The sequence below is a fragment of the Oryzias melastigma genome, linkage group LG4 (genome assembly GCF_002922805.2).
Source record: "Oryzias melastigma strain HK-1 linkage group LG4, ASM292280v2, whole genome shotgun sequence".
In the NCBI taxonomy this organism is placed as follows: Eukaryota; Metazoa; Chordata; class Actinopteri; order Beloniformes; family Adrianichthyidae; genus Oryzias; species Oryzias melastigma.
Genome location: NC_050515.1, coordinates 5,374,193 through 5,390,843, shown reverse-complemented (window position 1 = coordinate 5,390,843; position 16,651 = coordinate 5,374,193). Strand labels below are relative to the sequence as shown.

The following is a 16,651-nucleotide window of genomic DNA, read 5'->3' as shown; positions in this document are numbered from 1 at the left end:
TCTGTTTTTGTCTTGTTTATTTTCCAAATCTTTAGGAGGTTAGACAGGACAGTAGATTGTGAGATGTCTGACAACATATGGTGAAAAAAGAAAATTTTTCAGTAATATGTAACGTGATTAATTTACCGAATCAAATTCATGACTTAGTGATTAACTCAATAACTTGCATCATTAATTTGTAAAGTTAACTTTATAACTGCAAATATTCCGAGATCATACAGCAATTAATAAATTATTCTATTTTTATAAATAGCAGTGTTTTTACTGGTGTACCCAATACTGACCTATGTTTGCTTCTTTTTTCCTCTTTTTTACTTATTAACTTAAATTAATTTCCTCTTTTATTGGATTTTCATCTAATTTCTAATTTTATTTTCTTTAAAACTAAAACCTCTTGAAACATCAGTTAGTTTGACCTAACAAAAAACTATGTAGAAGCTAACATGTTTGTACTTCTATGTCCATTTCAATACATGGTATATAACAACTTTTACATATGTATGTTAATTTTTTATTAATTAGAATCGTGAACTTATAAAAAATATTAATTCCATTAATAATTAGAAACCTATGTTTACGTTGTTTTATTGGATCTCCTAAATTTTATTCAGGAAATGTGGATTAAAAATAAAAAACAACTTTTGTCTTGAGTAAGAGTCCTTTCTTCCAAAGTGCTCCAAATGTACGCTCACAAAAACCCCAAAAAGTTAATTAAACTTTTTTTGTCCAGTTTTAGCTGCTCTTCTGAGGAAAAATATATCCACTAAAACACCACTGAGCCAAAAAACCTTCACAACAGGATCAAATCAGATAAAATGTCAGATATTTCCAAATCTTCAAGTAAGCTACTATATAAAACATCATATATCTCAATATACATTTTAACACAACCAAAAAACTTTATGATCAACAACAAATATTTATACTTAAAAATGACCAAATAATCTGTATAATTATATCAAGAATATGAAAAAAGTACTGTAGCAAAGAAGTTGAATTAAACAAGAAAATATGCAAAATTTGAGAATTTAACTTAATTTACATACTGTAGGTATTATTGCAGGTTTGTTATTGTACAACCATACAGAATTGTAACACAATACCTTTAAATATACATTAAGTCACATAAATTTGTGTAAAATTAAGTTAAAAAATTACAAATCATAAATAAAGTCAATTAAAAAAAAAAAAACATTTCCAGCATTTAACAGTCAAGTATTCAAAATTTCAAGGAAACATTTATTAGGATAACCTAAACAGCACCTAGCAAAAAACCCCCAAATATTAATTATTTACATTCTGAACATCCTGATTAATTTGTTTCTATGGAAACTCCAAAGGTAAACAGAATAATGGTTTGTAAGGTAAATATTAACAGTAAAAAACGGATCTAAAGCATCACCAGAAATTGATGAGTTCTGTTGCAGTTTTATTTTTAAATAAATGATTCCCTGCTGATAAGAAAAATGGTAAAAACGACTTAAAAACATGAGGATACTACGGTGTTTGACCCAAACTTCAACAATCTATGACACTGTAAACTTCAGTGATTAATCCAGGTCGATTTTATTGAACTAGAAGGTAAAAAGCTATTAAACGGACTTGGTTTATCTTTTATGAATGAGTTTTTTAATGTTTTGAAACCATCATTTAAAAAAGATAAACCTCTCCAGCTGACGGATTCTTTTTTTACCTACACCTTTACTGTAAACTTTAGTTCCAAAAAACAAAAAAATAAATTACAATCTCTTTTTCATGTCTCGGGACAAGTTTATAATTGTTTTCTAAATAGCCAGATCAAATGGGATAATGTCTCAGTCACATGCACTTGTACGGGGTGTTCTAGGTTTTTGGTTTTTGGGTTGTCCAGGTCCATTGAGGGTTGCACAGAGGTGCAGGCTCATCTTAAAGGGTGCATAGGTGAGCCACTTCAAGGGATTTTATGAAAATAGAACGTACCATAGTCGTACTTGAGGTAAGTATATCCTGAAGTCCTTTTAAGGCTAGTGTAAGGTGCACGGTGCCCTTATTTTTGCCTAAAGTCCAACATGGCGACCAGAAATCTAATATGGTTGTGACACCTCAATGTACAGCGAACTTTTTCTGGTTCACTTTACACCCCATAAATGTATTACACACAAATACAAATCTATCAAATAAACCCATCAAAATAAGTCTGTGATGCAGACTACTTAGGTAAAAATCAGGGTGTCCCAGAAGCTTACTTTCATAAGTATGCCCCCAAAGAAGATAAATCCATTGCAAAAACAGTGACTGAAAAAAAAGGCCATTTTTGCCTGGCTTGGACCAATAAAAGTAGTTGAATGTGCTTTTAGCATAAAGGGCTGTTGCTACCTGATACTAGCGCATGTACCTAAAATTGGAAGTGGCTTGGCGATAAACTGTCAAAATGGTGAAAATCTTTGTTCAAAAATTTTCTTTACCAGCTTTATTTTTAATATATGAGAAACTTAAAATCATATATTTGCGGCCGGGCAAAAACCGCAATCATTAATTTATCCTCCGTGAACGGTCGGCACATTCATGAATTAATAAGTTGTGCATCTCATCCATACATGAATTCCAAATCTGAGTCCCAGACTGATTAAATTCAAGTGTTTTAACTTAAAAAGCCATTCAGTGGCTCCATGTTTTGTACATATCTGAAGAAACAGACTTAAAAACTTGTGTAGCAGCGTGTGAATGGAAAAGTTTTGAACGTGACATCTTGAAACGTGCATTTACCCCGCATTGAAACGCCTGTTTCGAGCCGGTTTGAACATAGCCTTAGGCATAAGTAGTGTACGGTTGTGTGAAATCACATTGGGGATTTAAGATTCTCAAACCACCATCCTTTTGGGCGAGAGACTGAATTAACATACATGTTGTGTTTTATTTTGAAAATGTAGTGGATTGTTTGATCATGCACACCCTTGATTTTACAAACAGCCAGCACATCAAAAAAGACTAGTTGGGGACAACCCAAAATGTCAAAAAGTGGCGGGGAAGGGGCCTGAACCAAACATCAAAAAGTGACGGCTTGGAAATGAGAATGTGTCGGCACAGCGGTTAACTATGGTTTACTGGGGCCTTGTGATTACGTGTTTAAAGGGTTAGCTCAAATATTAGCACAGGTCTTAAGAGGCTTAAAAAAAACATAAAATAAGATGACCATGACCCTTTCTCTAATACCGGAAACCTTTGGAAACAAATGTTCTTTGGTTCACATGGTGGTTTCACTGTTGATGTGGTTGATTGTGTCGTTCTCCTGGCATATAAGCTGGTACGGCTTCTCACTCTCCTCAAGTACTGAGTTGTGCATCTCAGCGTCTTGATCCTGCAGCTCTCCACGAGACAGGTGCTCCACGATGCCAGCCCCCAGCGAGTCGCCCAGCACGTTGGTGGTTGTGCGCAAACGATCTCTAAGGCCAAAGAAGTCAAATAAAATATATTTATTCTTTAAAAAATGACTTAGAGAGAAGACACCTAATTTCTGTCTGGGTTACACCATCAACTTGAATTGCTGTCCGACCTCTGACCTCACTGAAAACATTCAAACCAGCTCCATCCCAAACCAATCCCCATCAAGATGACATTTACAGGGAACTCACAGGAACCAATCCACAGCGATGATCAGTGTTATGTCCTCAGTGGGCAGTCCTACTGATGTCAATACTATCACCATGGTAACCAGGCCAGCCTGAGGGATGCCTGCTGCTCCGATGCTGGCAGCAGTTGCTGTGATACTGAGTGGGCGGTGGAAAGGATGGAGAGGAGTATGAAGACATTTAATAAAAGGAAACAAACAAACAGCATATGGGCCTCCTAGTGGGAGTAGTGGAGTAATGAAAGCATGCGAGGAACCATCACTTTTAGTTTACTATCCCCAAAATAAACTCTACTGTTCCTGTTTAATAAATCTATATCATACTTAGTTTTTCTTTCCAAAAACAGATTTTATAAATCATGATCTCCACTCAGATCACGTTTTTGTTTACCTGATAGTGAGAATCTGCCCAAAGTTTAGATCCATGTCGTTGACTTGAGCAATAAAAATGGCCGCCACGGCCTCATAGAGAGCGGTGCCATCCATGTTGATGGTGGCGCCCACAGGAAGGACAAAACGGGTCACTCGTTTGTCCACGCGGTTGTTCTCCTCAAGACAGCGGAAGGTGATGGGTAGGGTAGCAGAACTGGACGGCAAAAGGACAAACATGAATGTTTTTATGCAAACATATGTTTCATAGAAAGCAGAAGGATGTGTCAAATCTGTAGGAAACACTGATCTTTGGGTGTGGAATCGCCTTTGTCCAGGATTAGGATTTGAGACGAGCTTGTCTCTATTAACCCTCGTACTATCTTATGTGGTCCAGATGACCCAAGCCTTACATTGACGTGTTATCCATCCCCTGACAAATGTTGGTGAAGATAAATAGGATTTCTTGTCTGCCACGGATACCATTGAAAATCATAAATGATGACCCCACTCCCAACATCAACATACCTATGATAGCATAAGGGTTAGAAAACCAGTGGTTGAAATTAACTTTCTTCATAAATCCCATGACTAGGATTTGGTTAATCCCCTGAAGGATTATTGTGAGCAGTCAATACAGATGTTTTTCGGAAGATGTCACAATCTATAAATCCCAAATGCCCTTTCAAATTCAAATGGACCATATATATCTCCTCACTTTCTGGCCACAACAATGCAAAGAAATGGGCCAACCTGACCCTAGAATGCTCAGTAGAGGATGGATCTCTGAGATACCAGTCCTTATCCGGCTACTTATCCAAGTGGTTGATGGACCAACTTGGATGAGTGGCAAATATGGTTCAAGGAAGACTAGAAGTCAAGATGCCATGACGCAACTTCAATCCAACGTCACCTAGATAAACGAGAACCGTCATCAACAATCCTTTAAAAGGGCCATACCATGAAAATTGTACTTTTTTGTTCTTTCCTCTCTATAAAGAACCCCAAAGCCGTATTTTGACCCGTTCATGAATTTCAGAGTAATCCTCTGAACACCTGCGCTCTCAGCATCAGCTCCTCCCATACCCATGAAAAGGAGCAGGTTCTATCATGCTGATGTCAGCATGATGTGAACCGCCCCCTACAGGAAGAATCTGTGATGCAAGCTCCGCCCCCAAACTACGAACACACACCCACTTGCAGCTCATTTTGTATGTAATCGACAGAGAAAACGACGGATCGTAAGACAATGTCTCAAGTGTAGTTTTCTGTTGCACTCAACGTGACCCCGTGTCCTGGTTAAGATTCACAGTCAGCTAAACTCACTCTTTCCTCCAAGGAGCAGACAGACGCTGTATTTAGCAAGATTTAATGCAAAAAAGTGTGAAACTGAAATGACAAATACATAAAGATATTCAGCAAATGAGCCACACTCACATAAAAACACAATAAAGACTGAAAAGGACATTAATGTTAGCTAAAACATCGCTTAGAATTAGCATTTGACATATGCTCAGTTAACATTATAAAACGTCACAAACTTAAAAACAAAATCGCTAACATTGTTGACAGCCTTCATATTTAACATAAAACTTACTCATATTGCCACTCAAAGGGCTGGAAATGAGTGGATGGCTTTAGATTGAAGAGCAAAACCCATCATGGTCTGTCTTACTGCAGAACTGTTTACTTCCTGCCACCTATTGGCTGAACATAATACAACAGGCATGACCATCGCCCTCTAGCGGTCTGGATGAACATTGCAGATATCTCCAAGTTACAATACACGTAGAAAATGCTTTTTGACTGCGAGAGATTTAGGTGTTTGTTTAAGCTTCCGAAAGGAGAGCCAGCACATCAGGAGTGATTGAATTTTACCTTTGAGAGCGTGTAACAACTTGGGAGCAACGTGTCTGTGACCGCCACTTCACAGATGACTGTTTGATAACCTTGGCCTATACAGTATCAAAGTAGATTGGCCAAGAGACTAAACTTCAGAGCCAGCGCCTTTCAGACAATCAAACCAGATGAAGAGGCCAGACCCGTAAGTGAATCATGCAGTATAAGTATATAACGGTAGGACTTCCACACACGTTGTGCCTCGCTTATAGACGGTCTTGTATTATTTCGTTAACTGTAAAGTGTGTGGATGTATGGTTAAAAAAATAAACGTTTTATGATGGATGCCACGCGCAGGCATGCTGAGGAGGTTCAGGGAGGTTCATTAACGGTCTATCGGCAGGCTCAAATATGACGTCATGAAATGGGCGGGACCAACAAGGAATGAAAGGCGAAGCCTCAGAGATTGAGTCATTTGACTTCCAGGTATTAAAGCGGTCCACAAAAATGACTTATTTCATAAACATTTTGTTTTTTAGTATTTCAAAGGTAGTATATGATCACATATATGGATGTAGTTCACTCTGAAAGGCTTAAGAAAATCATGGTATGGCCCTTTTTAAATGGTCAGCTTGCATCACCAGGACAGCTATCATCCCGGTTAGGTCTTGCCAGTTTTTGCAGTCTGTAACTTTGACCCTTTGGTGGTAGAAATATGTTTTCATTCTGTTGTGCTTTATAGGGTTCGGTTCTGTCATTGGTATCTTGAGGATACCTTACAGAAAGGGATCAAAGACTTGTTCATGCACCGACATGAACAAGAACACCACATTTAATGGGCATCATGAAATGGTGAAATTGATTGCACATCTGTATAATCTGACTGGTCAAAGGGAAAAGTAAAAGAGACAAGAGATATTACTGACCTAGATGAAGTTCCCAAAGCAGTAATGAGAGCTTGCAGCAAACCCCCAATGAAGCTGTAGGGGTTCTTCCGGGTCACCAGGAAGAAGAGTAGGGGCAGGATAAGGAGACCGTGGATGAGGAGACCCACAATGACCGAAACCGTGTACATTCCCAACTGACCGCCCACTTCTGCCAGATCCTTCATCTCTACTATCTTCCCTGCAATCAGGAACATTATGCCCACTGGAGCGTACCTGTCAAGATAGATGATTCATGAGACCTTTCTCTTTTTATGTATCTTTGTTTTAGGAAAACATGCTGTGATGTTTTTCTTACCATATGATAACGGCCACCAGCCTCATGATGGCTTCATTCAAGCAATCAAAGAAGTTCCTAAGAGCCTGGCCTTGCTGTTTCATGTTACCAATGACCAGTCCAAAGCACATGGAGAAAACCACCAGGCCCAGAGCGTTCACTCCACCTGAGGAGCCAGCCACAGGAACCGTCTCCTCCACCGTCTCCTTTGCAGAAAATCAAACCAGAACACATGTACGTTTAGGTGTTGAGCTCAGTGATGAGCAATCAGACAAATCAGTTTACCTGTACGGTGTGCAACACCCTGCTGAAGTTCCCCCACAGGTTGTTCTCGGTCAGATTGAGAGAGTCAGTGAAGTTCAGAGTCACTGTCACGTTTCTGGTGTAAACAGTCTTCTTATATACAGTTTTATACTGAAAAAACAAATTAAAATCAACAAATGAATTTGATTTGGAGTAAATAAAAAGATGAATCTGTTTTAATCAAAAAGTTTAACAAACTTTTACCTGCTTGAAGCAAGCTTCTACCAGATTGGGAGGAAACATGTTCCTGGATGAGAAAAAAACATAAAAAATGAACCATGACAGGTTATGAATACTCCAGCATCTATGATAATTAACTATTCTTTTAAAGTAAATGGCGTATGCACCATTCTTTTACAGATTACCAGTTTTTGAAAACAACTGTATTTACAAATTGTACTAATGTCACATGCACCAGTACAGGGACTTGACCCATACAGGTGCTGCAGGTTTTGGGGTTTTTTGGGCCGATCAAGGGTCACAGAGAAGAGAGGCTGATAGCTGAAAACACTGCAGCTGATAGCTGAAAACACTGAAGTTGATAGCTAGCTAAAATATTAGCCAAGTGCCAAATTAGAAAAAAAATAAAATCTAAATTAGCCAAAATAACTAGCACGTGACTGAAACATTAGCTAAACTTTAAATTAGCCTTAAAAACTGGAAAACTTAACCAAAACAGCTAGCATATAGCTGAAATATTATCTAGATGCCAAATTAGCCTAAAAAACTGGAAAAATGTCTAATTTAGCCAAACAGTTTGGGGGGCCGGGCCAAATGTGGAGGAGGGCCTCATCTGGCCCGCGGGCCGTAGTTTGGGGACCCCTACTCTAAACCAAAACCAAAAAACCAGGTAAAACTAAAGGCGTGCCTAATGAAATCTCTACTCATCATGCAACAAAGAGGATTCTTAAATAAACATGATTATCGAGGCTACATTAAAGTTTGGTGAAAGTTGTTTGGTTTAATCTGATCAGATCAAGAAAAGCATCTGCAGCTTCAACTCAAAAAATTATAAATTAGCCAAAATAGCTAGCATGTACTTGAATTACTAGCTGGACTTCAAAATACCTTGTAAAACTGAAAAATGCCTAAATTAGCCAAAACAGCTAGCATGTAGCTGAAATATTAGTTAATTGCCAAATTGGCCTAAAAAACTGGAAAATGTGTAATTTAGCTAAAACAGTTAGCATAAAGCTAAAATATTAGCTAAACTTCAAATTAATCTAAAGAATTTAAAAAAGGCTTAAATTAGCCAAAACAGCTAGCATGTAGCTGAAACATTAGCTAAATGCCAAATTGGCCTAAAAAACTGGAAAAATGTCTAATTTAGCCAAACAGTTGAGGGGCCCGGGCCAACTGTGGAGGAGGGCCGCATCTGGCCCGTGGGCCGAAGTTTAGGGACCCCTGCTTTAAACCAGAGCCAAAAGACCCAGGTAAAACTAAATGAAGTCTCTACTCATCATGCGACAAAGAGGATTCATAAATAAACATGATTAGTCGGGGTGGGATTATATAAGTTCGCTTCCTTCCACTCCCTTTCAAGCGATCTTGATTGCTTGAAATAAACCATTTAATTAATTCATTCATTCATTCATTACATTAAGGTTTGGTGAAAGTTTTTGGTTTTACCTGATGAGATCCAGAAAAGCATCCGCAGCCTGAACCGGTTCAATGTTTCCACTTTTGTTGATGGGACTGTCCCTGCTGCCTTTCCCAGGCCGGATGATCATGACGATCACAATCCCGATGAACACGGCAACCAGCGTGGTCACCATGTAGTAGGCCACGGCTAGCGCACCCATCTTACCCGACGCCTTGCTGTCCAAAGAGGAGATCCCTGATAGAGAGCCAGTGTTAGAGTTGGAATCATGAAGGTTTTTCCATCAGTGCTGATTAGAAACAAACCTGTGACTAAACTTGAGACGATCAGAGGAAGCACGAGCATCTGCAGCATTCTCATCAGGAGCTCTCCAGGAAAAGCAAAGTATCTGATCTCCCTCATTGAAAGGTTGTGAGGGCGGAGAGAAAAACCGAGGATCACTCCTGGGAACAGAGACACAAAAATCAAAGATGGAAACCCATCAAACTCACCGTCATCCTCACCTAAAGCGACGGCAGCGACGGTGAACAGAACAAACAGGTTTCTCCTGAAGAAGCCTTTCAGGCTGCTCCTGCTGAAGGAGCTGACCCGCTCCTTCACGCTGCTGGCTCTCTTCTCCATCGCCCTGCGGAGGCACCTCCTCAGATCTCCTCTGTTGGGCAGTGGGAGCTTCTCGGCGTCCTCGTTCAGGATGAGACTGGTGCTGTTGGGGGGCTTCTCGCTCATAATAAGCTCCAGAGCCTGATCGAGAAGGCAGGTCTCATGGGAAACTGCAACGGTAATACAGAATTTTTGTTAGGACTTTGTGAACTCAAATAACAGTAAAAGGAAAAAAATGAAAATATGTCAAGTTGACATTGATTCATCCATTTGTGACTGTGGGGTATTTTAAGATAAAGTAAAAATTAAGGTTTTCTTTATGCTCATAAATTAAAGATATAACAATCAACTTAATTGATCAGCTGATTCCTATTCCTACAATCCAAGTAGACCAGAGGTCTGCAACCTGCGGCTCCAGATCCACATGTGGCTCTTTAGCCAAACATAGAATAAGTCATGGAGACCGCTGACCCTGTTGGAGTCAGCAGCTCCTGCTAATGACTACCTTATAAAAACTAAAAAACAAAGCCTGCAAATCAAGACTACCAAGGTCCAACCCCAAACTAAAATAACAAAACCCAGCAGCATAAGACCGCTGAGGAAAACGAACAAAAAGGATGAATATAAGAAAAATAAAATAGCATTCTAACTCGAACTTTAACTCATGAACAAACATTTGAAGGGCAGTGTGCATCACAAACTACAACATTTTGACACATTTTTGTGTGTTCTGTCCGGTACTACAAGACATCAATGGACGTCAATAAGGACAACCAGGATTAAGGCTATAGGATTTATTCCAGACTCATCGTCCAATCAATAAAACTAAATAAAAAAAGCACAATGTCAAAAATAGTTAAGAACTGCATACAAAAAAGTTAATAAAAATATTATAATTAAGAAAATTTTCTGTTTTTAGAAATATGACAGGGGAGACTTAATTAGATTTAATTTTAGTTTGTTAGATTGACAATTCTGGCAGAGATGCATCAACAACGGTGAAATTAACTAATTTTATTGAGTCACTGCTGACATCACACGTACTATTACTACTTTTGCTGCTTTGAGATAATCATTTGTGACAGTCTGTTTTATTTTGAAAATTGTATTTAAATATGTGTCTTATTTTTGTAAAGGGTGAAGGAAGACTGTGGCTCCTACTGGTAATTGGTAATGAGTAAAGTAATTCTTAATTCCTTTATCTACTGGGGTTTTTAGGCTAAATTAGAGTTTTGATTCTATTTTAGCAACATGCTAACTTTTTTATGCTAATTTGTTATCTATTGGGTTTTTTTAGGCTAATTTAGAGTTTTACTTATATTTTAACAACATGCTAACTTGTTTTCTACTGAAGTTTTTATAGGCAAATGTAGAGTTTTGCTTCTATTTTAGTAACATGTTAACGTTTTTCACTTATTTCTCATCTGCAGAAGTTTTTATAGACTTATTTAGAGTTTAACTTTAACACTCTAAAAATTTTTGCTATGTTTTAGGGATTTTTAAGCACATTTTTACAACTTTTTACAGAAATTTAGGTCAACTTCAGCACTCTTTTATAGTTCATAGACATTTCCAGTCTTTTCGCAAATCCCTACAGTAATTAAAGTTGATTTTGCCACGTTTTTCAGCAAAAAGCTTTAGCATCTTCAGCAACTACTTTCAGCAAAAAGCATTCACACAAGTATCATTACAGGTAATGCAACTCTTCTACTTTAACTTGTAAAGATGCTGTATGTAAGTCAAATATCTGGTTCCCTGACAGAACAAAGATCCTAATAAAATTAAATTAAAGCAACATTTTTCTGAAGGAAACGCTTCAAGTGTTCATAAAAATAATTTCTCGACGCACCGTCACAGGATAAACTCCAGAGCTTTTCTCGTCTTACCGCGTGTCTTCTTGTATGTATGGAGCACGTGGTCGTTAGTTTCACTTTACTCGATCTGATAAGTAATACTTCCTCTGAACCACCCTTTGCAAACAGACCGTTGACTTCTTCTAATATGAGCTTCCTTTCTGTAGTGTGTGCATTCTCATTGTATAGAGATTTTGCTTGTTCAATATTTATTTATAGAAATTAACCCATTCCATTTTTTTTATTTTTTTTTTTGTAAATCAAGCAGGAAATTAGATTAAATTATCAACAGTGTCGGGATAACTAATTGCTTGAATTTATTTAATTACTTTTTGTCAGTGATGGAGGAATGTAACAAATTATAGTTCAAAATCTGATAATTTGATTACAATTGCTGGACTATTGAAACTTTTATATCTGTATGACACACAAATTGGTTCAGTGATGCCAATTAATGTGTGTAACAGTGGGCTCGGACATTTTTCTTTGAAACAAAATGGATATTAATGATAATAAAAAAAAAAAATAAAAAAAAACGAGTTACTGCACAAACGCCCGGTTGGAGATTGGTCAAATTAAGATGAAGGAAGAAAGCAGAAATATGGATGTAGACAAATTTGGCAAGTGCAGATATTTACATTATTTCTAATTTGTTGAAAACAAAACGTTTCAGATAAGGTGAAGTTATGTCCTGGAGATGAACCGTTCTCTACAGCGTCATTGAGGAACCTGTCCAAGCATTTGGCAAGATCGCACGGCCACGACAACCTTGAGTTGAAAGATGTCCACAATATTTTTGTGTTATTTTTCACACTGCTGTTTGAAACCTGATGAAGTCACGACTTGAACCGTATTTTCACACAATAGCATTGCTTTCAAAATAAAGTTAAATGAGTAAAGTTAAATATCTTGTTTGAGCGAGTTTTTTTCCTTTGAGAATTTGCATATGGAGTTCAGAAAAGTACAGTAATGAGTAGTGAATTGTTTACTTTTTGAAATTGGTAATTAGTTATGTAAGTTCAGTACAATTTCATCCAGTGACTGAAGTAAAGTATAAGGAAGTTTTTTAGTTCCATCAGACTCTGAATTTTTTTTAACACTTAATTTTTAAACAGCAACATTTTATGCTCCCAAAAATATTTTCTATCTTAATAAATTATGTGTTTTTAATTTCGAGACTTAAAATTTCCATGGCTTAAAAATTCAACATAAAAAAATTCAGAGTCAGATGGAACTAAAAAACTTCCATAAAAGTACAACTGAGTACTAGGGCTAGTTTAAAAACAAACAAAAAAAAAACATTATGACTTTAAATCTAGTAAATTTAAGAGAAAAAGGTCATAACTGTTAAATGACAACAGTAAAGTTGTACGTTTATGAGTTATAGGATAAATGTATAACTTTCTTCTCGTTAGTTTACGCGTTTTAAAGTTTTAAAGAGAAAAAAGTATTGAATTAAAGAGAAAAAAGGTAATACATTAACAAAAAAAAAATCAATTTAAAAAGAAAACAGTGATATATTATTGACAAAAAACCTTCAAAAATGCATGAGAAAAAGTAATAAATGAACAAGAAAAAGGAATATATTAATGAGAAAAAAGTTGTTAATTAACAAGAACAAAAGTAAATTTACGAGAAAAAAGTAATCAATTTATAAGAAACAAGTTCTACATTAACAAGATAAAAGTCATAAATTAAAAAGAAAAAGCTCATAAATCACCCAAAAAATGTCATACATTTATGGAAAAATGAATAAAGATAAAAAAGCATAAAACCCAGCGAAAAAAGACACAAATTTACTAGAAAAAGTACCAAATTTGTGCGTTTATTAGAGCTGTGCTCGATTGAAAAAGGCATGGAGCATATTGTAATTATTATTATTATTATTATTTATTTATTTTTTTGGTGGCCAATACTCTGTCAGTAAAGTAATCATTACTCTTTAAGAATAGTTTATCCAAGACAAGTCAACAACAATCACACAAATAGGTCATCAGATCAGCGATGATCAAAACAACTAATGTCTGTTTTAAACTTCATCTGAATTCTGTTCACACACTATTAAAAAAACAGAAAAGTAAATGACATTTCTGTGAGTAAATTAAATGAAATACTTTTTCTATCATTTATATTTCTGTGTATAAGAATAATAATGCACTGAATCCAGTTTATGCTCTCAAAAGTTTCCTTTGGTTCAACAGGATTCTCCACGTTATCATTCAGATGGTGGTTCCATCAATCATTTCAGATGAAAATAAATTCTGTTTTTATTCCATAAATGTTTTTCTAAAAGCTCAACTTTGTTCTGTGTTGTGAATAATCAGAAATTCACTGGAAATGTGTCTTTTTTTATCTGCTAGCTCTTCTCCAATCAGACAGTTCAAGCTTTTCTGTTAAATTGTGACTTAATTTCTTAGAATTATTATAAAATACTTCGATGATCATAAATAACCATGTCAGCATAATTTGACTAAAAAACAAAAAATGAAAGTACAAAGTCAGGAAATCAGGAGGAAGAATTACCCTTTACTATAAGGACACTTCTGACATCCACAAAAGGTTTATTACTTTTTAGTTGCTTCATATCAAACAAGTCACATTATCGATTATTAATCACATTAATTAACCCGTAACAGTCGTCTTTATTACTCACCACTCATGGTTGCGAGTCTCTCACAGCTCAGGTAACACTTTCACCTGTGGGCTCCGGAGCTTTGAGCTGCTCCATGCATGAGCAGTCTGAGCTGCGTGACATGAAAAGCTCTCTCCTGTGGTCTGACCTTCTCACACCACAAACAAACTCATCGACTCGCCCTCGATCCGCGACACGCCGCAGCTTTTGGTCCAGAGTCACAGTTTGGTGATAAAAAAGACTCACAGGCAGCAAATGACTGAATATTTGGCTCCAAATGCTTCACCTGGTTAAAACTTTACAAAATAATGATTTCTGTCAAAAATCCTTGACTTAGCATAAAAATCTATCATCAGGTTTTAGAGTTTGCTGTTTCAATAGTCACACGGTGCAATCTCTAAGTGTGTCTGCTTTAAATACCATGACTTTAAAGCTCAAAAAGTTTCCGTTTTGTTGTGAAAAACCGCAGAGTTCTATATTATTAGCAGACAGCAGTGGATGCAGTTTATTTTTTTTCTCCTTAAGTTGTTAATTTGCTGAGGCGCAGGAAAGACGTTAGCTACTTCAGATTTTGCTGTCATTTAATATTTCGTTTTACAAAAAGTTCTGATGTTTTTTTAACTGATAAATATTCCTAATTATTGTTTTTAGTTGAATATGTTTGATGTCATTAAAACTAATGAAGTTAACTTCCTTTGTGATCAAATCTAATAGTTTATTTTTTAGCAAACCACTCAAGAAAAAACAGCAAATAAATCTTTTTTTTTTCAAACTAAATAGAAGCAAGTTTATTGTTTTTGGAGGAAGTTCTGTCCATGAAGATCTTCACTTCTGACATCCGGATCAGAACCATACGGCTGGATATTAACGATATTGCTTGATATTTTGATGTAACAGCGGTGAAGATTTACGCTAGCGAGACACAGAGCTGTTATAATCAGACAGGGGGGGGTAAGGGGCGGAGCTGCTCAGCTCCAGAAGCCACGCCCCCTCAAGGGAGAGTTTGAAAACAGAGGCTTCAGATCAACATGAAAAATATCTTTTTAAGACATTAAGTTTGTGGGATTTTGGTTGAAAACTTAATAATAATACTTAAAAAACCACCGGGAATGTATTTTTAAAATTAAAAAATATGTCATAGTGGGACTTTAAGTGCAAAACATCAATTTCTACCATCATGAAAATAGAAGCAGGTATCAGAGAAACCTGTTGAGTAAGAGTTTAGAACACAAACTCAACCTCCAAATAGAGAAGGATGGAGGCGGATGTGTTTTTCATTACAACTGGCAATGATTTGGGTCCTTTTCAACACACTAATAACAACCAATCATGCTCGTCTTACTGGATTCTGAGGCAATTATTAAAAAATAATCTTTTTTAGTTTGCAGGTGACTGAAATAAATGATGGTTTGATGTTGAGCTAAAATAAAAATATCCTGAACTATTTTAAGTTACAGTTCATTAAAGAAAAAGTAAAATGGGTTTAAAAGACGATTGATAAATGAATTGGTTACCCTGGTTTGGTCTTTATAACTTGGCAGAAGATTCCTCCACTCCAAGCTGTTGTTCTTCTGGAATCAGCTGCAAAACACAGAAGGAAACTTCACCCAGTTTCATTTCTCACAACGTTCTTAGCCATCAACGTCTCAAAAAACAAATTCCGCCTTACGCTCGTCCGTTCAAGAAGATCCACTTTCTTCCCCACTATCATTGGAAGATGATCATCCTCACGCTGAATCCTGCTCTACGAGACACGATGTGCTCGGCTTCCTGTGAGGAGGAGCTCCTGGGAGCTGAGCGTGGGAGGAGGAGGAGAGGTTAAGGATGCTTGAGGAGAGAGAAGGATAATCAAGATAGCCCACCTGCTGCCCGTCTACAGGATGAAAACCCAGAAGGAAAGAGTTACAACTGCATGACATCTAGAATCCTAAACTATTTGACACATGAAAGACTGATGGGATCTGATCAGGATGAAAGATGATGTCGTACAAACCCACAGCACTGATTGCTATGGCAACGTGCATCATTGTGGAGCTGTGGGAAGCTTGTGAATCTGTAACCCCACTGGCATCCAGCTGCCCAGCTTCCACTCTAACGCCCACAAACCTTAACATGCATGAACAAATGATCATAGATGAAGGTACAAAAGCAGATGAACGGACGAGCGAGCAAAAAACATGGATGTGAAACACTGTATGAGCTTTATTAATGTGAGGTTATGCATAATTTAGTATATTTACCTATTGAGTAAGAACCAACACTTTATGGTCTTTATTAATGTTAGATAATACATAATTAAACATATTTAACTTTTAAGTAACATTTAACATTAATAAATATCATAAAGTGTTGGTTAAGTAATTCCTACTTAAGCATATTTAACTATTAATTAAGTTGTTAACCAACACTTTATGATCTTTACTAATGTTAATGAATAATTAAGCATATTTAGCTATTAAATAACATGTTAACAGACTTTTATGAATAACTAAGTGCAATATACAATGAATTTGTTAGCAGGAACTAGATTTTATAGATCAACCCTACTTAATACATAAAATGGTATCTTAGTAATGTGGGGGAGTTTATAAGAGGACCCCAAGTAAAAGTGCCAAAACAGAGGACAA

At 36.6% G+C, this 16,651-nt stretch overlaps 1 protein-coding gene across 4 annotated transcripts; it reads right to left on the bottom strand.

The window, feature by feature from the left end:
- slc1a6 (solute carrier family 1 member 6) lies at positions 1 to 16,103 on the bottom strand. 4 transcript variants are annotated; one of them, XM_036211448.1, is made up of 11 exons: positions 15,694 to 16,103; positions 15,539 to 15,605; positions 9,245 to 9,709; positions 8,969 to 9,176; positions 7,544 to 7,586; positions 7,322 to 7,450; positions 7,058 to 7,242; positions 6,742 to 6,975; positions 3,999 to 4,193; positions 3,612 to 3,746; positions 1 to 3,422 (listed from the first exon to the last, which is right to left on the bottom strand). In XM_036211448.1, exons 3-11 carry the CDS (start codon positions 9,663 to 9,665, stop codon positions 3,224 to 3,226), a joined length of 1,749 nt encoding a protein of 582 aa, XP_036067341.1. In that variant the 5' UTR covers positions 9,666 to 9,709; positions 15,539 to 15,605; positions 15,694 to 16,103; the 3' UTR covers positions 1 to 3,223. The 4 variants fall into 4 exon arrangements, with proteins under 4 accessions (XP_036067341.1, XP_024134546.1, XP_036067340.1 ...); XM_024278778.2 differs by lacking the exons at positions 15,539 to 15,605; positions 15,694 to 16,103 and adding an exon at positions 14,046 to 15,014 and having other exon boundaries at positions 9,245 to 9,382; positions 9,443 to 9,709; XM_036211447.1 differs by lacking the exons at positions 15,539 to 15,605; positions 15,694 to 16,103 and adding an exon at positions 14,046 to 15,017 and having other exon boundaries at positions 7,058 to 7,239.
- Positions 16,104 to 16,651: the final 548 nt, after the last annotated feature.

Excerpts from the sequence above, each read along its gene's own strand:
- slc1a6 (XM_036211446.1), bottom strand. Across the intron at positions 9,177-9,244 it reads CGTCTCAAGTTTAGTCACAG|GGATCTCCTCTTTGGACAGC; the intron begins GTTTGTTTCTAA and ends GCTCTCTATCAG. Across the intron at positions 7,587-8,968 it reads GCTTTTCTGGATCTCATCAG|GAACATGTTTCCTCCCAATC; the intron begins GTAAAACCAAAA and ends TTTCTCATCCAG.